Source organism: Amblyomma mixtum, chromosome 9, assembly GCF_055824585.1.
Source record: "Amblyomma mixtum isolate Tamu chromosome 9, ASM5582458v1, whole genome shotgun sequence".
Taxonomy (NCBI): Eukaryota; Metazoa; Arthropoda; class Arachnida; order Ixodida; family Ixodidae; genus Amblyomma; species Amblyomma mixtum.
This window is the reverse complement of record NC_143020.1, coordinates 103052112-103072317: the sequence shown is the minus strand read 5'-3', so window position 1 is coordinate 103072317 and position 20206 is coordinate 103052112. Positions and strand designations below refer to the sequence as shown.

At 48.1% G+C, this 20206-nt stretch overlaps 1 protein-coding gene and 1 pseudogene across 3 annotated transcripts in view; one reads left to right on the top strand and one right to left on the bottom strand.

Annotated features, from left to right (window-relative positions):
* LOC149330425 (4-vinylphenol methyltransferase 1-like) overlaps positions 1-19150 on the top strand; it is a 63793-nt gene extending 44643 nt beyond the window's left edge. For 2 of the 3 annotated variants that reach the window (XM_089559852.1, XM_089559851.1), the window contains exons 2-4: positions 14108-14677; positions 15949-16108; positions 18916-19150. In XM_089559852.1, the coding sequence (XP_089415978.1) occupies positions 14141-14677; positions 15949-16108; positions 18916-19082 (864 nt within the window). In that variant the 5' untranslated portion in view covers positions 14108-14140 and the 3' untranslated portion in view covers positions 19083-19150. Of the gene's footprint in view, positions 1-12648; positions 12736-14107; positions 14678-15948; positions 16109-18915 lie in introns of those variants that run through there. The other variant, XM_089559853.1, reaches the window with a different exon arrangement.
* On the bottom strand, positions 863-10949 carry LOC149330426 (uncharacterized; annotated as a pseudogene).
* Positions 19151-20206: the final 1056 nt, after the last annotated feature.

Sequence of the window (20206 nt, the reverse complement as noted above, 5' to 3'; positions counted from 1 at the left end):
ATTGGGCCAACTAGCTGTGCTGCTGGAGAAATACTCCTGTCTTCTCTTGGTCGTCTCTATAGCAGGTGTGTCAGTTTTGCTTCCACTATCCCTAAAACCCAGATCTACTGGAAGGCTGAATATGTCATTTCCATCTTAAGTGTAACCTGGATTAGTGAAGCCAATAAGGTCCAGCAGTACCTGCGACTAAAAAACGAGCCCTGAAAGCCAGCGCGAATAAAAGTTATTTAAGGAACAAGGGTGAGCTTCACTGGAAGGCTCAGATTCTGGACGTCCTTAGCCAGCGGATGGTTACAGAGCAGAATTTGACAGCACATGAACACTCCAAACGCGGGAAATTTAATTCGACATATTTGAAGCCTCATAAGAAAGCTGATCACTAAAGCTGACTCGTGAGAATAGCTATATTGAAAAAAAAATGGCAAGTCTTAACTGAAATGCAGAGTTATGTTCACACTCCTAGTTTACGGAAACTGCATGCTGCAATATTCCGTCGTGCGGTTGACCGCGTAAGCAGATACGTTTTTCTAGCAACCTAAAAGGGTGGAATAGCTCGTGACGAGAAATGTACCATTGTCTGAATAAACCTTTGTAGATCTAACAAATTGGAGATGCCTCGTAAATGTAAAACAAAAAATAAAGCTGAATAATCGTAAGCAGCATACATAACTGAAAGAGAGCAATTAGATAATCATACGATTCTCTATATCTAAAGTGTGGTGGTCAAACATGTGCAAAGTGACCTAGATTCTCTCCAAAGAAGACAAAAAAAAAACGACTTACAGGGTGGGCACTCAAAAAGATCCCCCAACATAACAAGGCGCTTAGGTCCTTAACAACCTCACGCTCACATCAATCAGTGTCAACTATTCTGCACAGTAATGTTCACGCAGTCACCTTGTTCAACCACGTACTTGTTGCGCGGGCACTGAAACGCTGTAGCGCAGTCAATGTTGCCCCTTACAAGTTCGTTCACTAAGGCTCTAGCCTGCGATGAGGTGCTGCAACGGTAGTAGGCGAAGCGGGCGTAGAAGTACTGGGCTTCCGACATCCGGTAGAGGCTCCAGGCGTCCTGCATCGTGTACCAGCTAGGTCTGGCGGCCACTGGTGTGGCGGCCTCGCCATGGGCACTACCTGCAGCCCCGACAATGACGGCGACTTGTAGCCCCATCTTGATCTCCACCACGGGGTGCACGGATACGAGGTACTTTGCGCGTGAGGCGCTCAGCACGCATTCCCTGCATGAAAAGCATCGACAGAGATAACCTTAAAGGAGTTTGAAACATCCGTACTTCAATCAATTTTCCACAATTTTCGTCAGCAGCACCTTCCAGTTACTGCCAATGAGAGACTACCCAATGGACATTAAAACTCCTATGGATGTACAGCGGATGTTCAGGGCGTCCGCAGGACGCCCGAAAGAGTTCCAGTGCTCATTAAGTATAAGCCTACCACGCACTACACGATTCCTTGTCGAGTGAAAACATCAATAACATTGTTTGTGTACTTTACGAATGCATTATCAGCATTCGTTTTTTTTTGTTCCTGAATTTGGTTGTTTAGTAGCACTTAAAAGTCTTCTCTCACGTACTGCTTGCTCCTGTTTACTGACGAGCTGAAAGAAATCCGAGCCATTCCGGTGACAGCCCGCTGTCGTCTCGTTCGCGATTCGAGCGGTTTGCCCGCATAGTTGAACAAAATGGGCCATGGCTCACAAGAAATGGCTCCTGAACTCACTGTCCTGAACCTGAAATGGGATACACAAGTACTAAAAGAATGCGCGTCCTAAAGTCAGAGTACGGCCCAAAGAGTTCCTGTGCCATGATTCTGAGGTGAAGCCAAGGAAAGATGTTTCTCGAGAAAACTCGTGTGCGCTAGAAAAAGCCGAACGCTTGCGAGCCCTGCCGTAATGGCTCCACTACTTCAGAACGCAGTTCGAAAAACGGCAGGGAAAGATTCGAGTCTTCACGACAGCATCGCCAGTGCTTATACCTAATTCGGGATCGATCGGAGTCTTCAAACCGCAGAGGTGGCTTATAGTGAAAGGAGATGCTCGGTAATGTACAAAAAGATCTGTATTTTGATTGTGTCCGTATGAACTCAAAATATCCCGGATGTGAGAGGCCTGTTTGCTATTGCTGAATATAATATGACGCAACAATGCCCTCCTCTTCCGTCCGCCTCACATGCGGGAGGTGCGGGGTTCGATTCCCATTGCTGCCGGGAACCCACCGGTGATACAATGGGTACAAGCTTACCCCTGGTCTGGTGCTCGGCTTCTTTAGGGTGAAATGCTTGTTAAATGGGTCTTTGACCCCGCCTTGAGTAAACGAAAGTACCTTGCGCCATGACGCTCCTTGGCTGCAGATGCCCTTGCACCACAAGAATTCATCCTCTTCTTCCGTCAGGAGTTTGTGGGGCCGTTATTGTTTGCCCTTTGTTATTTTTCATCTTTGTTCTCACACAGGCGCTTCTCACTGAGTTCATTTTCCGTATGTTCTGAATTATTAACTGTGTATACTTTTCAGGTGACATATTCTGCGGTCAGAGATATTACTGCATGTTTCTGTAAGCAGTGGATGGTGTGTGAGGTTAACATAATGTCATCAAAACTGCTGAAATGGAAGTTATCCGCATCTATCATCTTTCAGTGGATTTCAGAGTAGCACTGTGCGGTATGTGCAGCGCAGTCTACACACAGACATTACATAGCAATAAGAGCGGGAGCGTCGTGTTTTCTCTTTCCTTTTGGTAGAGGCTCTTGCACGCAACCAGACCACCTTTATCATTGCGCTACGTATGAGACCCTTAGTGAGCGAACTGTGCGAGCGAACTGAGCGAACAGTTTCAATCACTGAGTGTCTGCATGTAGTAACTCTTTCACACACGTCTCGTGAATAGCTGGGTGCCAGGCAATCGACAGGACAGTTTTCTGTTGCACGCAATGCCTAGTCATTCGATCAATGTGCGAAAAGAATCTGTACACTAGGGTTTACACTGCCAAATTACAAACGCGAGAAGACAAAACACAGAAAGGATGAGCTGCTCGCTTTACTGCCAGAAATTATAAGACGAAGTATGTTTAATTTCACGGCGCGAACGCAAAGCACGCTATCTTAAGCGATTAAGGCTTAGCTCTTACACCAACGCAATGTTAATCACGGCTTTCATAATGTCAAGCTTCTATAGTCGACCAGAAGCGATGCACGAGGGGCGTCTGAATATACGTCGGCAGCGATGGTGCTTATCTCCGACGCCACCATCTCTAACCATTTTCACATTGCTAGCTGGTTTGGTTTATGGGAGTTTAACGTCCCAAAGTGCTCAGGCTATGAGGGGCGCCGTGGTGAAGGGCTCCGGAAATTTCGACTACCTGATGTTCTTTAACGTGCACTCACATTGCAGAGTACACGTGGCTGTATAATTTCGCCTCCATCAAATTTTGACGGGCGCGGACGGGATCGAACCCGCGTCTTTCAGGTAAGCAGCCGACAGCACCGAGCTAGTGCGGTGGCTTTCACGTTGCTAGAGGGCAAGGAATAATCCAAATTTCACCTCGAATGTGATGGAAGCCGTAACAAAAAGAAGCCTGATTGTGTTCTTTCGGAATTAACCTCCGAGTAATATACATCACCTGTGCGATTGTAGGGCCACCTTTGTCTCTCGTGACCAGCCCTTCCAGGCGACCAGTTTAATCCACAGCATGACGGCCATGCGATTCGCAATCACGGCAGCGTCAGCGAGCAGCGGGTCGACGGTAGCCGAACTCAGCCACCCGTAGCCCAGTGATGACACGTACAGAGTGGTCTCATCCGCAAAGAACATGCGATCCGCAGCTCTGTTGTCGGGGTTGTCTCAAAACCAGGGCACACATCGTCGCACCGTCTCCTTCTTAGCTTCGAACTCGAAGTTCAGAGCCAAGAACAAGTTCCGGGCGAAGCCCCGGGAGGTCATGTGTGGCACGGCTGGTTCCCGGAAGACCAGGTCGCCAGGCAGCATGAGCGATATGTTGCCGACTATTGCCCGGAAGTGCTGAGTGTCGTTTCCGGCCGCCACCAGCCGCCGAAGTGGGCCATAGTCAATGAATCGTCTCCGCGTGGCCTCGAAGATGTTCTGCAGCTGGTTGTCTTTAGCAGGACTCGCTAGCGCCGCCACGTACGTAATGCGCCATAGGTGGAAGTTGAGGTGCACGTGACTTTGGCAGACTTCCTCACTACGCATACTAGGTGAACTTAGCGTGCTGCCCTGTTGAATGTAGTACATGGCTTCGAGAGCGACAAGAAACAACAAGTAGAACAACGCCAGCGGCTGATGCTGCGCGTCTATCAGAAGCCGAATGTCCGCAAAGAGGCCATTTTCATCTATGGCCAAGATTGTTTTCACGCGTTCAACATCTATAAAGTACTCGAGGAGTATGGCTTTGAGTTGGGACGGTTGTAGATGGTCCAACGCTTCGCTAATCTCTCTCAAAGACACGGATGTTCGTCTTCGGACACTAGGAGGCAATTGCTGTTCCCACTTCGAGATGTCCTCACTGGTGTAATTAGTGTCAAAGTGCGAATTAAGGACGGAGATAGTCATGCCGTATCAGGAAGCATCGCATTTACGTTTGTGGTCGGCGACTCGAGGTGTCCCCCTAGCGAACGTGAGCCGGGTTGTTTCGCCGGGTAAGCTCCTTACTTCGAAGATGAACGGCAGGTGGTACCGCTTACCCACTGCAAGGGCCAAGCGGAGTAAGCTTTCGCCACTCGTTCGCGTGGTGCTGTTGGCGATTTCTAGCACGGTCGCCGCAACGTCCCTGGCTCGCAGGTCCTCCTGCCACATCTCTTTGACGCATGATGTGTAAAGGGTGTGCAGTGCGGCTGCTGCCTCACTGCCGTAGTTCTGGGTGCACTTGATGATGTCAGAGGTGATGTCCCACTGCAAAGAGAAAACAGTGGCACAGAGCCAAGCGCCTCATTAAAGATCTGTTAAGAAACTAACACAGACATTTTACAAGAGCCCACCTCTTCCAAAACGCGGCCAGTCAAGGAGATTCGCGTTACATCACTGTGTGATTCACTGAGGCAAAGGACGTCTAGTGGACATCAAGAACCAAACCGAACGTAGTCGTCAATAGCCATCTTTTGTGGGGTGCTTGTGGGCAGCGCAGTACTAACGATAGGACAAGGTCGAGGATTGTTAAACCGACGATAATGTTTTCGTTTTCCACGTATGTCCCAACACTTGGCCGTTTCATGCCGCAGTGCAGAGGCATTCCTTTCCGTAGAAGCTCTTTAGTCCGTTGGTGACACCTCCATACATGTTATGGTTGACGGATATCCAACGGGAACTGCACTGTCCAGTACTTCTAGGAACCTGTCCGGGGTAAAGGGCCTCGCCATCCTTACTGCATGCCAAATGACAAAACCCCCGCGTTCATTTGGTAGGAAATTAAAACCTAACCTTCGTGGTTAAGGAAGTGGGCGCTAGTTGTGATTGGTCATCTGAAATCATGTGACCGTTGTAGGTTCGCGCCCAACGGCTTCGAAATGGCGGGTTGGAGTGAAGTGCAGCAGAAGTTCCCAACTCTGGCGCTTAAACACTCTAGAATTACGCCTGAACTTGCCAACACTAGCAGGGAACTCGCGTTTTCCATTTCATGTTCGGAAACTGCCGAGTTTGCCGCAGGCGGTACGCACAAAAGAAAAATTAAAATGCCTAAATCATCATTACCAGCCTAACCACACCCACTGCGGGATAAAGGGCTGTCTCATAACTCTCCACTTCACATACTCTTGTGCCATCTGCGGCCACCTTATCCCCGCAAACTTCTTAGTCTCATCCGCCCACCTGGCTTTCTTCTCCTTTCTTCTATGTTTGGCGATAGACCCCCCTGCATTGTGGCGGCGCTCCCTGCATTGTCACGCTAGCAGGGTCATGAGAATCGGCCAACGCCATTGACTGGAAGGAGATCCTTTGAGCGTGAAAACGCGCTGCGTTCTTTAGTTGTATTCGACTATAGTTATGTGCTCTTTTTTTTTTTTGGCTTGTGCACCCACTGAAGTTTGGGCCAGTTGGAATTGATCCATCTTGAAAAAACGGGGACGAAATATAGACACACACACACACAAGACGAATGTTGCACTCCCAACAACTAAAAGTCAGTTGGAAGTGCAGAATTCGTCTGTCGTATGTGTGTCTATTAAGGCGAAAGCCTTTAATGGCTCATTCTCCCGTCCGTCCATCTGGCGTCACATCCAGCGCCTGGGGTGACTCATCGACGAGCGCAGCTACCATGACCCATGACTAACTAGCCATGACTGGACAATGACTAATTCGTTGATGACCCGCCGAAGCGACGACGCTCAATTGAACAATAGACACTGCAAGTGCGCTTTTGTTGTTGCTACTGAGAGAAGAATGAAAAGGAGAGTGTACGGGCCTGCCGACCAGGTCGAGCCGAGCCACCACCGCTGCCACGTGCTCATAAAAGAGAGTTGAAAGATTAGAGAGAAAGTGTGAGAAAAGACGCGTGTCGCAACAACCGCGTCCGCCGAAGCACACGCTGGCTGATAAAGAGATAAGTGAAATCCCAGCGATGTCAGCAATAGTTGGCCTTAATGCGGTGGCAGTACTCCCGAAAGCATTCACCAAAATTTTGAGGAACCGTTCGTAGTACAGCATTCCGCCTGTGTCATAGCATTACTCTTTGCACATAGGTTACATGTTTTAATGACATCAGATTCTAGCTTGCGACAGGGATTCGAACCAATGCCATATGCTCCAATAAAATGCATGCTTTGTGAGACTCCGTTCTCCCCCGAAGGCGCGGTTGAGGTGTCCACCGAGATGTCGAGATTTGAGCTCTACTGCTCTCTTCCCTTTCCTCGAAACGCAAGCTTTCGCACTCCTCCACGTAAACAGACTTAAGTGCCCTTAGAATTTTTTCGTCCCCGTTTTTGTTGCTGCTACGTTTTTTTTTTTTTCAAGGAGTGTAGTCTCCGTGCGCAAATGGCTCACCAGCAAGTCTCGTGCCACGTCACGCTGTACGAGGCCGTCCTCGAGGGCGTTCTTGCAGATGTACGCGAAGAAATCTGTGCACGGCTGCTGCTTGTTGTCGATGGCGGCGAACAGCGTGGCTGCCTCGCTGGAGCAGCAGAACGTCGTCCGGGGGTCACTCGCTTTGATCCGCTGGGCGGACCAGTGGACAGCGAACCAGGAAAGCGCGGCGATGGCTGTGGGCACGGCGACCCCGCATGCGCAGCCGAGGCAGGTGCCTGCCGATCGCAGCTGCTTACTTCGCAAGATGGAAGTCCGAGTCGCCCCGTCAATCGGGGAAAGCGGGTCTTCTCCCGGACTTGTGCGTCAGCGAAACATCGATAAACCTGTATAAGGCTGAAAAAGCGTTTTTTCTCCCGGAGGCCTTGCTTCCATCGTAGCCGTCTTCAGCTTCTTCTGAAGGCAGCCCTCGTGGAGCGCGTGTAGCTGTGGGGTGACAGCGCCCTCTGGTGCAAGAGTTGTCCGCTATACAGCTCGGGCATCGTATGGGAATTTAAGGAAAGTCCACCTCCAAAAGACCTTCTACCGGCTCCCTCCCGGGAGGCCTGGCTTAGGCTCCTAAGGGAGCCTGAGACGAACACGCAAGCCAAGCTTGCGGACTGGGTGGGAAAGGTCGTCCTCTGTTAGGGGGCCATTCATCCCGCCCCATTGATCTTTTAGATCAATAAAGTTTCTCTAATCTGATCCAATCCAGCCGCCGGAGTTGCCCTTTCATTATTTTCATGGGCGGCTGGAAAAAGAAACAGCTCTTTTTACTTATCCTATTTCTGACCCAAAAGAGAGAAAAAACATTTTATTCTACGTCGACCTCGTTTAACCGAGAAGTCTCACGAGTGCCTTTCATTGCAGCCTGACTTTAGGCATACGAGACATGTGATAGATTGGCGCATTTTCTGTTTGGAGTGGGTGCTTTCATAATGTGTTTTAGGGGGTTGTGGTCATAATGCAGCTAGCAGTATCACTTGTTCGACCACAGTGGACTACGAGAAAGAAAGCATTTCTTTTTGTCTCTTCGGAGATGTCACCTCTTTGATGTTATCAGTTGCGAAACTTCCCATAAAGGAAGGAAGGAAGGAAGGAAGGAAGGAAGGAAGGAAGGAAGGAAGGAAGGAAGGAAGGAAGGAAGGAAGGAAGGAAGGAAGGAAGGAAGGAAGGAAGGAAGGAAGGAAGGAAGGAAGGAAGGAAGGAAGGAAGGAAGGAAGGAAGGAAGGAAGGAAGGAAGGAAGGAAGGAAGGAAGGAAGGAAGGAAGGAAGGAAGGGATATTTAATGAGAGCGAAGAAGTCCATTGGAGAAAACAAGTTGGAGACTTCTATCCAAGACCCCAATGGCTAAAGCCGACGCTTTGGCGATGGCGGTGAGCACCGCCTGGTCTCCCAGGGTGTCGCTGGTCAGCGGCACCTCCCACTGCTTTCGCGCCGCGTTGGGAGGCTTTAAGTGGTTGGGTTTAGCTGCGCATGTCCATGCAATGTGTGTGAACGCAGGAATATCACTACACCAGGGACATGTATCAGCGTATAAAGTTCGGCGAATGCAGTGTGTGTAGGTGGTGTAGATGGGGAAAGTTTAGATGCGTCTTAGGCCGGGAAAGTTGCTTATGGGGCGGGGGGATGCCTGTTTAGGCGGATGGTCTCTAGAAGGGTGCAAAATGGTTTGAGAGGTGGTAGAGTGTGATGTTGCTGTGCACCGCTCGGGAGGTACATTCTTAACGCATTAACGTACGCGAGCGTACGTCTCGATGACGCAGGCGCACTTTAAAGAACGCTATCGCATATGCCTATATCCCTACTTAATCCTGGCACTACATTTTGCGGCGTCAGCACATCACCTGTGCCCTCTTCGCAACTTGGTAGGGCTGCATGAAAATACTGAGATGTAGTATAGATGGCGCATCTTCCTTGAGGTGTAGTCGCGCATGAGGTAGACGCACTTGCTGTGATAAGGGTAGCCACAGCGCGAAAAGACAGACGAACACAAGTACCGGACACACAACGCTGCTTCAGATGCCTTGAATACGTTTTGTTCTTATCTGTACTCTCTGACTCTGACTCACGAGAAACCACGTGATGATTCGATTAGGTTTCTCGACCTTCAGATCATCTCGTATATGCTGAAAGTCTGATCCTAGAGGAATTTTAAATCATTTTCCGCGTACGAGTCTGCCCATTCTAAACTGGTTGAGACAGCGATAGAAAACTTGCACTTGCACAAACTCCTGGCATGAATTCTGCGCGCACTGTGCAGGAGCAAGTTTTAAAGGTCAAATAGAAAGGCTGACGAAAACCGCTTACCCTCATCGTATCTTTATTTCAGTAGCAGAAAAACTGAAGCGAAAAATGGCAGCTGAAAGTTTCGCCGCTCACAGCGTTTCATCAAATGCATGTGACTGACGTAAGACAACAGTTGTACCGTATCCGCACGGCTTTTCGACCAGTCTAAGGAAAATTGGAGATCACCTCCGAAATAACATTTTAATTTCCGCTCGTAACAAATTTATAAATTTTATTAGGCTAGTTAACTCGTCCCGTGCTGTGGAAAATCCGCGGAGCGCATGCGGCATTAATCATCAGAACCGGTTTGTCTGATGTGGCAATTAAGTCATCTATTCTTTACTTCTCACATGTGGTGACTCTTAAGTAGGGAAGAAAGGGGGATGTGTTAATGCGCGTCTACAAGAACACAAAAAAGGTTAGGCAGGGTTATGCCCGAAGGTCGAGCAATAGCATTTTGGCAAGCATCATCAGCCTGACTACGCCCACTGCAGGTCAAAGGCCTCTCCCATGTCTCTCCAATTAACCCTGTCCTTTGCCAACTGCGGCCACCGCATTCCCGCAAAATTCTTAATCTCATCCGCCCACCTAACTTTCTACCACCCCCCTGCTACGCTTTCCTTCTCTTGGCATCCACTCCGTTACCCTTAAGGACCAGCGGTTATCTCGCCTTCGCATTACATGCCCTGCCCAAGCCCATTCCTTCCTATTAATTTCGAGTAGGATGTCATTAACCCGCGTTTGCTCCCTCACCCACTCCGGCCGCTTTGGTTGTCTTGGTGAAGTTGGTTTGGTTTGGTTTGGTTTGGTTTTATGGCTACTTAACGTCCCAAAGCGACTGAGGCTATGAGGGACGCCGTAGTGAAGGGCTCCGGAAATTTCGACCCCCAGGTGGTCAGTGAAGTTGGCTTTCCCATTTTGCACATTGATAAAATTGGCGTCGCGTGCATCGAATACAGACGCAGTTCATATATTCTATGACGCGGATGATGCTGACCTGATTCCCACGACGAACAACGTGTAGTGGCGCCATTTTATCAATATGAACTGCGGAAAAGCCAACTTAATGAGCTGTTGCAAACTCGTATTTTCAATCCAGCTTATCTCTAAGCATAGCACCGGTTTAAATATTTCGCGAACTTCGTTCGTATTCGACGTCGAAGGGCTTCAGTTTGACTGTATATTTTTCTGCCCTAAATCCAAAAATGAAAAGTTGACCGCTTTAGTTATGGTATTACTCGCCCTTTTGTTGCATTCCATTAAGTAAATAATATCCGCCATGCCGCAAAATCAAGCTGCACAGATGTATCTTTTACGGCTTTTCGAAGAAAAGTTTGTATTGAATAATTTGAAACACAATATATACAAACTGCTCAACCCAAGTAAGCTGCTTATTAAAGAAACAGCTGTGAACGCCACCGTGTGCACCTGGCTAACAGTATCTCGTAATTCCTCACAGAATGGACGAGATTATCACAAGTCAGTAATCACGTTGCATTACGTTCGCCCCACTTGATCCTGTGACACGTGTCGTGGCTGTTGGAGCACTCTCACCGACGTATACGGATTTCGATGACATTGGACTCGTCGTCTAACATGTGAGGAAAAACAGCTACGACCAGCTGTTTTCCCTCCGCCATGTACGGACATATCTGACTCTAATGGTTTGCTACACTCGTTTGCCGGAAAGCGTTCTTTCTTCATATGTATTTTTGAAGAGGAAAAGGAAATGCTCGCTGCATTTGACTGAGAGTAAAAAATGAAAAGATAAGCAGTGCCGTATCCGGTGCGCGTTCAAGGCCTCTTTCTGGAAACTCGATCGTATGCATGTTGTTGTTCTCTCTCGAAAAAAAAAATTACTGCGATAGACAGAGAGAGCACGCATTACGGTGGAAACTGATTTCTTGATGTGCTGCTGGAAAAGAACCTTCGCACGACGCTGCTTTAGTTAATAGGCTTTCTGAGTTATGAAGGCGGCTTCTACGGCAGAATAATACTTAGCTGTGTAGGCAGACATAAAAAAAACAGGTGAATAACGTTAACTATTTGGCTCGGTAACTAATTTCTGATAATGAACTTTAAACTATTAAACTTAGACACCTGGTTGCATTAAGAGATTTGTTGCCCATCGTGAGTAACACCTATTTCATTTTTTAAAATCTTTAAAATGCTATTACCCTAGACGCTGTGGCTCCTCTAAATTCGGCTATTAATCGACTAGTTACGTGCACTGGAGTGCTAGCTTTCACCACATGCTTTTCAAAAGCGCATGTATTTTGGCAAGACGTAGCCCAAATTTGTTGGGCCACTTCGTCGAGGGTAATCGTGTTTTCGAAATTTTAGAGACCTATCTGGCCTTTACTTACGACTGATTACAAATCTCTAATTGCAACCACTTCCTAACTGTGATAGTTTAAAAGTTCATTTTCAGAAATTAGTTAACCGGCTAACTCATCATCATCATAATCAACCTGAGTACGCCCACTGCAGGGCAAAGGCCTCTCCCATGTCTCTCCAACTAAGCCTGTCTTTTGCCTGTTGCGGCCACCGTAGCCCCGCAAACTTTTTAATCTCATCCGCCCGCCTAACTTTCTGCCGCCCCCTGCTACGCTGGCCTTCTCTTGGAATTCACTCCGTTACCCTTAAAAAAACAGCGGTTATCTTGCCTTAGCGTTTGTTCCTTCACCCACTCCGCCCGCTTTTGATCTCTTAACGTTACACATATCATTTTTCTTTCCATAGCTCGCTGCGTTGTCGTTAATTAACTTAAGCTGAACCCTCTTCGTTAGCCTCCATGTTTCTTCGCCATAGGTGAGTACCCGTAAGGTACAGCTGTTGTATACTTTTCTCTTGAGGGATACTGGTAAACTGCCATTCATGATCTGAGAGAACCTGCCATATGCCCTCCAGCCCATTCTTATTCTTCTAGTTATTTCCCTCTCGTGATCCGTATCAGCGGTCACTGCCTGCCCTAAGTAGACATATTCTAACCAGCTAAATAGTTAACTTTTTTCACCTGTTTTCTGATGTCCGCCGACACTGGAATTATCCTGTTTCAGAAGCTATCTTCGTAACTCAAAAATTGGCCTGCTTCTCTGGGACACCTGCTATATGCTGCATCCACGATGTCTAGAGTTTTTTGAGCCGGAAAACGACTTTGCTCGATTTTCCTGCCATGCAGTTTTAGTAGCAGCAAGCTGCAAGACACGTAGACACCGGGTCTGGAACAATGGAGCCCGAAAGCTGCCAACGTTTCCGTCGAGGCAAACACTGAAGCCAACGGAACTCGTGTGTTTACGAGCGGACGACGAACCGAATTCATGTATCACTTCCGTTCAGTTGACTGTAGGTGGCTCGGCAGCCAATTAGTTTTTTGCCATACAACAGCGAAGGCGTTGCCAGCTTCAAAGAAGAGTTCGCGTGTGGGTAAGCTTTTAGGCATTGTCTTTCATGAACCGTGCGAAGATGTGATAACATGACTGGTCGCAAGACCCTGAGAAAGCCAGGCATTTATAGTGTCCATGCACGAAAAGTATTTATCGCTACTAATTGTTATGTACTACACTTTCCATATTTGTTTTCAGTTCGACAAACCAACTAGGCTGTGTGGAGGGGGGAGGAAGAGCGGTTGTTATCTTTCAGCGCATTGATGAATGACGTCACACATTCTATGCATGCCAGCGGGCTATTCATATACAATTATCTAGTGAGAAGGCAACTCCGGGTAGATTTCTATGTGTAGGGATTGCTGCTACGCACTTCAGCTTCGCGGAGAGAACAATGGGGACCGTTACCCACCACCCACATTGACGTCCGGCAGACGTCCACAGGACGTCTCTTGGACATGAGGTCATATGACGCAGATACAGGTCTATCAAGCAGGGCTTATTATTGGGAGGTGCATGTGGTACGTCATAATTGCGCTTTTTGCACTTAGAGGTGTGGAATGGTGAAACGCTTGGACATTGTTGGCCAGCATATCCTGAATCATAGTCTTCATCAGGAATTAAAAGCGCACTAAAGAGGAATCGCCTTTTTACTGCAGGAACTCGCTCTGCACCCTCCGAGCATTCTTAGAAAATTCGAATTATTGTCCTGTGCGGCCGATTTCCCTAGTAAATCGAATTAAGCGTCCCGGCTCCTACCTTTTTTTTTTTTTTTTATCTCACCTTCAAACGGAAGTGGAGTCAACTAATGAATCGAGTGCCTTTCAGCCAGCCACGTTTCAGATTGCCGCTCTGCAATCGGCGGATTGATACGTAGCGATCGGCGAAAGCAAAGATTCCGCGTGTATTTCTACTCCAGCAGGCCTAATATGTGGCTATGTAGTCTGCGGCTGAAACTAGTTATTCACGGAAACCTAAAAAAACTAAATAGAATCGAAAGCGAAGCCGCCGCGGGACTGGCTCAAAGGAACGACACGCGCTGGCTGACTCCTCCTCTTTTCGAAGGCGAGTTGAAAAAAAAAAAAAATGACGGGAGCAGGGATGTTTATCGATTTGATCGAAAAATCGGCCGCACAGGACAATAATAAAAAAATTCGAAGAATGCTCGGAGGGTGTGGAGCGAATTCCTGCGGTAAAAAGGCGATTTCAGATTCCTCGTTAGTGCACTTTTAAGTCGTAGAGTTGAGAATGCGGGGCAGAAGTACAGACTTAGCAATAGGAGGTTCTTTTTCAATGAGCCGCTGATGTGAACTGATGCGAGACGTAGTGATTTGACCTTCTACGTCGGCTCTATAAACCGGTTTGACGAGCCTACGTAAAGCCAGTGCCATTGTTCTCCCATGCTCCTATAGGAACAGGGCACAGGCACACTACTGGTAACAACGATGTCAAGCACGAGCACCCATTGTCCCAAAAATCCCAGCTACAATTCGCAGCTGTACGCCAGGAACGACAACAGACAGCGCGAAATGAACCTCAAGATCCTGGACTTGCTCCAGATGGCGTTCTCGCCGATACCCACCCAAGACCAACAGTTTCTAGACCTTGGCTGCGGAACGGGCGACTTCACCCGCGACTGGCTTCTGCCCAGATGTCCGCCCTGTCGGAGGCTAGTTGCTGTGGACGCCTCGGAGGAGATGTTGTCCTACGCCCGGAAGAACTGCGCACATCCCAGCATCGAGTACGACCACCTGAACGTTGGTGATGACGTCACCGAGTTCGTCACCAAATACGGCCAGTTTGCCCGCGTCTACTCCTTCTTCTGCCTCAACTGGCTCAAGGATCAGGCGAAGGCCATAAAGAACGTGTCCCGTTTGCTCACTCCTTCTGGGGAATGTCTTCTGGTCTTCCCTGCCTGGTCCCCGACGAGGATGCTTTGGAGAAAGATTGCTGGGCTGAATCGCTGGAAGAAGTTCTCGAGCGTAAGAGAGGCTCACTCTTTTTACTGCACCCATCTTGTTTTGCTAGCAGGCCAGAGATCATTTACGCGCGTAAACTTGCATGCAGTACAATACAGAGAACAATGCCAATGATCATGTACCAATAATAATTCCAAAATAGTGTGTTTGTTACTGGCGCCTTCTGGGAAATGTATTTTGAAATCCAGTATCAACGCTCTCTCTACTTCATTCAGAACATCTGTGCCCCTCATTATAACTACTTCTTTTCATGCCCTGATCACCACGGAAAGTATTGAAAACTAAAGCGATAAAGATTGGGGAAATCTTTTCTGAATATATTACAGCTGCACTGTACAAAAGAATGTGCAAAGTAGACTGAATGCGACAGTCAGGGAGGCCAGAGCTCAATCGTGGTAGCGACCGAGCAGTGCGCCTGCCAATCGATCATAGATCGCACTTGAGCGCAGATTTCTGAATTTCGTACTTGTGGCTGATAGAGCGAAAAAAAGATGGTATACCACATTCACTGAACCGACCCGAATCCACTGATGGTTAACAAGTCTCTGTAGATTGAAATTGCACTGCACCAGACCAAGTTTCCAGTGAATGTGAGCGAAGCGCATTTAGATCGTTGACTGATGGTGGACGTATGTTTCACGTATCCCGTTATTTGCCGCTACGCGTTGCAGTGTTCCCTCTAAGTGTGGCACATACTGTGCGTGTTTTGCGCGGTGTCAATTTCGGCGGGGAGGCGTCGGTTGATAGTGCGTGTGTGAATGCCGAAGAACGATAAAGTATTACTCTACAAGCTCTCCAGCGCAAAATCGGCCTCTCGCATGTCTCTCCAGTTGACCCTGTCCTTCACCAGTTGCGGCCACTGTATCCCCGCAAACTTCTTAATCTCATTCACGCACCTAACTTTCTGCCGCCCCCTGCTACGCTTGCCTTCTATGGGTAATACCGTGAAACTAGTGACAAGAATTGCATCCGTTTCTCAAGCGTGAAAGGAATATTTGAAAGGAATTTCTTGAGCGTGGAGGCATAGCAGTGAAAGGTGTATTAATGATTATGTTCACGCCGGCGCTATGTGAGCAGTAACAGCGAATAAAAAAAGGTGTTCTGGCATTCTGCAAACGAGTGACAAGGTAGGCGCAGTCCTTTTTTGTTTTCATACAAGTTTTATTGACGATCAGCTGAAGTTTCTATCGTGTTAAACATGTTATATAGTTGCGGCGACAAGGCAATGTTTCCAGTACATCATCCAGGTGTCGCACTTGTTCCGTGCTCTTCAGGTCTTCGAGGGGTTCGTCCCCAGAAGCCAAGACCTGGAAGACGACGATGCGAGACTGTCTTACCTTCTAGACCTCCTGAACGGCGCTAGTTTTAAGCCCCGCACCTGCGAACTCCTGTTCGGCGTGCCGCATGACTACAGCAAACCCGAATCATTCATTGGTGAGCAATCTGTGGGGTTTTTTCACACATCATGAGATAGTGAGAAAGCATCGAAGTAGCCTGAGGATCATGTACATTTGGCCGAGACATACAGGAGAATGTGAGCCCGTATCCCAACTTACACCCATTTCAAACTTGTCATTTTGGGAGGTATCTCATTGGCTAAAACTCCGGAAGTGGATGCGTCGAACCTCCGAATCCACTTCCGGTGTTTTAGCCAATCATGTGTCGCTGTAACGGACGCTTTCGAAAGGGACGCGAGTTGGGATACGGACAGAGTTTTCCAATACCTTGTGAAGAAAGGTACACACGATGTAATTGTCCAGCACCCTGCGCAAGCTTGTAGTGATAAAGCCTGAGGCCTAATGAGTCCTAAAAAAGAAACACGAAAAGATGCGCACGTAAAATGTGATGAAACTGGAAATGATCGGCGCAGCATTTAAAAAGAGACAGGCAAGAGCATGGATTCAGGAACTTACGTTGCAGTGGGTTGTTTCAAACTTTACCTTTCACAAGTTAATGGCGCCGCTCGTCGGCAGAACACCCACGCATGTACAGAATTCGCGGCATTTTGTCCAACTTGTCTCGAACCTTACCGTGGAGGAAGACGAAAGCTTAGTCTCGTTTGACGTGGTGTCGTTATTTACCTGCGTACCGGTTCCCCTCGCTGTGTCCGTTGCTCGCTGCGCACTCGAAAACGACCAAACGCTGCACGAGAGAACTCCACTCAGCGTCGAGTCATTATCAGGAAACAAGAAAGGCAAAACAAAATCCGATCTATTATTTTTTCAGACGCGTGCCAGAAGAAAAAACGTGTTTGCATCCCATACGTGAGAGGCGTGAGCGAGACGCTGGCTCGCATTCTCGGAAAAGAAGGGGTGCTGGCAACGCACAAACCGACCAGCACTATCGGTCGCTTTCTCCCCCGCCCAAAAAACCGGCAGCCCAGAGAAAAGGCCCAGGGCTTCGTGTACAAAATTCCGTGTGTTCCGTCTGCCCGGAGTCGTACATAGGGGAAGCGAAGAACTTCGCGGAAAGGTTGAGCCAACACAGAGCGGACGTCCGTCACATGAATCGTCAACGCAGCGCCGTGGCCGAACACTGCGAAGGGTGTGACCATCCAATTGACTTCGACAGCACCATTGTATTGGAAACGGAAGCTAACCCACGCAGGAGGCTTCTACTCGAGTCGTGGCACATTCAGCAAACACGAGAGAATGTTAATCGTTCCCTGTGGACTCTCCCCTCATCCTATGTCCATGAGCTGCGGCCATTGACTCGAAGGTCCTCCACGCAGGGGCTTAAAAAGCCAAGCTGCGCTCGCCCGTAGCATAGTCCTTCAATGCCCGTAGTCACACCGTGAAGAAGGGGCCGAGCCGGTCCCGAAACGTCGTGTTTTTTTCTGTATTTTACTTGGTTGGCGTCACTTCCTTCTCCTAACATGAAATGAAGAAGTTGGGTTGGCAGGGTACTGAATGATGCAGAAAAGATATACTGGTATTCTGTTGTCGAAGGCTGTTGTTCTTTCTTATTCTTTGTTTCAACGTGCCTCTCGGCCTACTTTCGGTACCCGTCGAACTGTTGGTTACTGTGTATTTCCTTGTCCTTTTCCTCTCATCGCCAAAACTTTGTGGGGACCGAAATGAATCCTTTTGAAGGATTGGGCTGGAAAATGGTCATCTTTGAAGGATTTTTATAGTCTTCCAGAAGGCTATAAGGCGTCTTCAGAGGGTGTTTGAGGTTTTTCATGGGATGTTTTGAGACGGTGTATTGTACAATTGCCTTTGAACTCCACCCGTAGCGCCCACTTCCCAAAGACAAAGATGAATTACAGTGGTATCTCGATAATTTGAATACAAAAGAAATCTAAAATTTGCTCGAACTATCCGACTTTCCAATTATGATTGAGCTCTCCTTCATACACTTGATGCTGACGAGCCCAAAACATCAGTTGGAAGTTCGAAGCAAGCTAGTTGGAATCAACGAGAGCCCACTGTAAACTTAGCACCCTTTTGTGCCGGATAACGCGACTGTAGGAAAAATTGAGGAAACCCTAAGTGCTTGATGCATTTCTCGCCTTGAGTACTGCACATTCGTGTTCGCGAATAACAGTCACGCAGTTATTCATTCAGCACATTACTGAAAGTCGGCGTGCACCCCCAGAAATTTCCTTCCAGATGATATCTAATGACATAAGTTTAGTAGGTGCGCAAGAAACTTTTCGCAATATGCGTCATGAGGTATTCTTGTGCAATTCACGAGGTGTGTGGCGCCCTCTCTCGTATGAGCTAAACGTTACAGTAACAAAAGATGCATGCCGACGTTGTTTCACGCAGCGACGAAAAGATCCGCACCCGCAGATGGGCGCTACAAGCAATCGACTTGTGCGGAAGCCACCAACCATTCAGTGCAGGCCTGGATCGCATTTGACCGTGCTGGAATATTTGCTGGGATTGTTTGCTTTACTTAACTTCTATCATTCTCAAGTGTGCAAAACCATTTTCACGCCTATGCAATATGCCTAGTAGGATGAGAATCGTTTCTACCATTTTGTGTTCGTGTACGTTGGAATTTTATTCTCAGCCCATATTCCTCAAGGTTGTAAAGTGAGAATCGCCGCGTAGCTGCTCTTTTACTTGCTTTGCGATGGGACCTGCGCCCACCCCTACAAAGACATTCGAATCAAGCACAGCTCCATAACGAACAACCCTGAGACAAACCGAAGCACAGTCGACAGGCGAGTTGAAAAATGTTTTAGGGCAGCGGTTTAGAGTTGGTGCTTCTTCAACGCTCATATCGTATTTCAGACATGCAGCTATCACTGAATCCAGCAGCGTCCCTGCTAACGCCCGAGGAAAAAGAGCTCCTCAGAAAAGACGTTACCGAAGAAGTGATGAAGTGGACGACGGAAGGGGTCTTCGACACAAGGCCCTCACTGTATCTGGTGCACGCAAGAAAGGTGGAACCACAGTGATTAAACAGTTGTTCGACATCTCTCATAAATCTGTCAGAAAATTGTATTAAAGAAAGAAATTTTATTTACCAGTCGATTTATTAGTGTGGGCAGCCACTGTTTTCATCTCCGCAATATTACTGTTGTCTTATCCTTAAAGTTTTTCTTTCAGTTGCTGTGGCTCAATGGCTAATCTGTTTAGCTGTCTAGCCCTAGCTGCCGCCAAGTTAATCCATTTCGAGGCAACCGAATATTGGTACAGCCGAAATGAAAAATCTTCTCCTGCGTCCCATGCTTGGACTTTACTCGATATTCGTAGGGGAGAGAACTTCCTCCCCCTATAGTGGCTAGCCACATCACGTGACAGAAGCAGCACGCCTTTGGGCGGCGGTGACCTTATTGTTGACGTCGACCTCCACTGGGGGGCTGCCAAGGGAGGTTTCGCTCGACTGGCACAAACCTCCCCGTCATATAATGCCGGCCTCTTCGCCTCAGCTCCATCTTCCTCGCATGTCTGCAACTTCGCAGGTCGTACCGTGGCCTCCGCGATCAGCTCCGGCATGGTGGAGGCCACGTTCGTTCTATGCATGCGGATCCATCTGTGTTTTTAGCATGTGGTGGTGACGCGCGCCGGTGGAATGGTGAATTTAACGATTATATATGAAAGATGATCGATTAGAAAGCTAAAGAGAAAGCAACCGCATGCCGCCTGTGAGATCCGAACCCGCGACCTCCGAATTTCGCGTACAGTGCTGTACCAATACGGCGGCGGCTGTACAATATTCTACTTTCGGGGGTGTTTATATTGCACGAAACCTAACTATAAGAGTGTTCACCAGCGCCACCCTCGTCCACAGCGGTGGACGTGGTACGTCCTGCATTGCCGCTAGTGTCACGGTGAACATAATCGAATGGAGAAGGCTTGAAGCTGTGCGAGAACCGTATTATGGAAGATAAGCACGGTACATAAGCGAGAAAAAAAATAACTGTCTGAGGTTACTCCTGCATATATTTCTACACAATGGCGCATTTTCCCCTCTTCGAAGTTGCGTCGACAAGCTATTACTATCGATATCTCGGGAATAGGCAGACATGGAGAGCCACCAGCATTCGATGCGCATCATTATTATATAATTAGTCCAGTT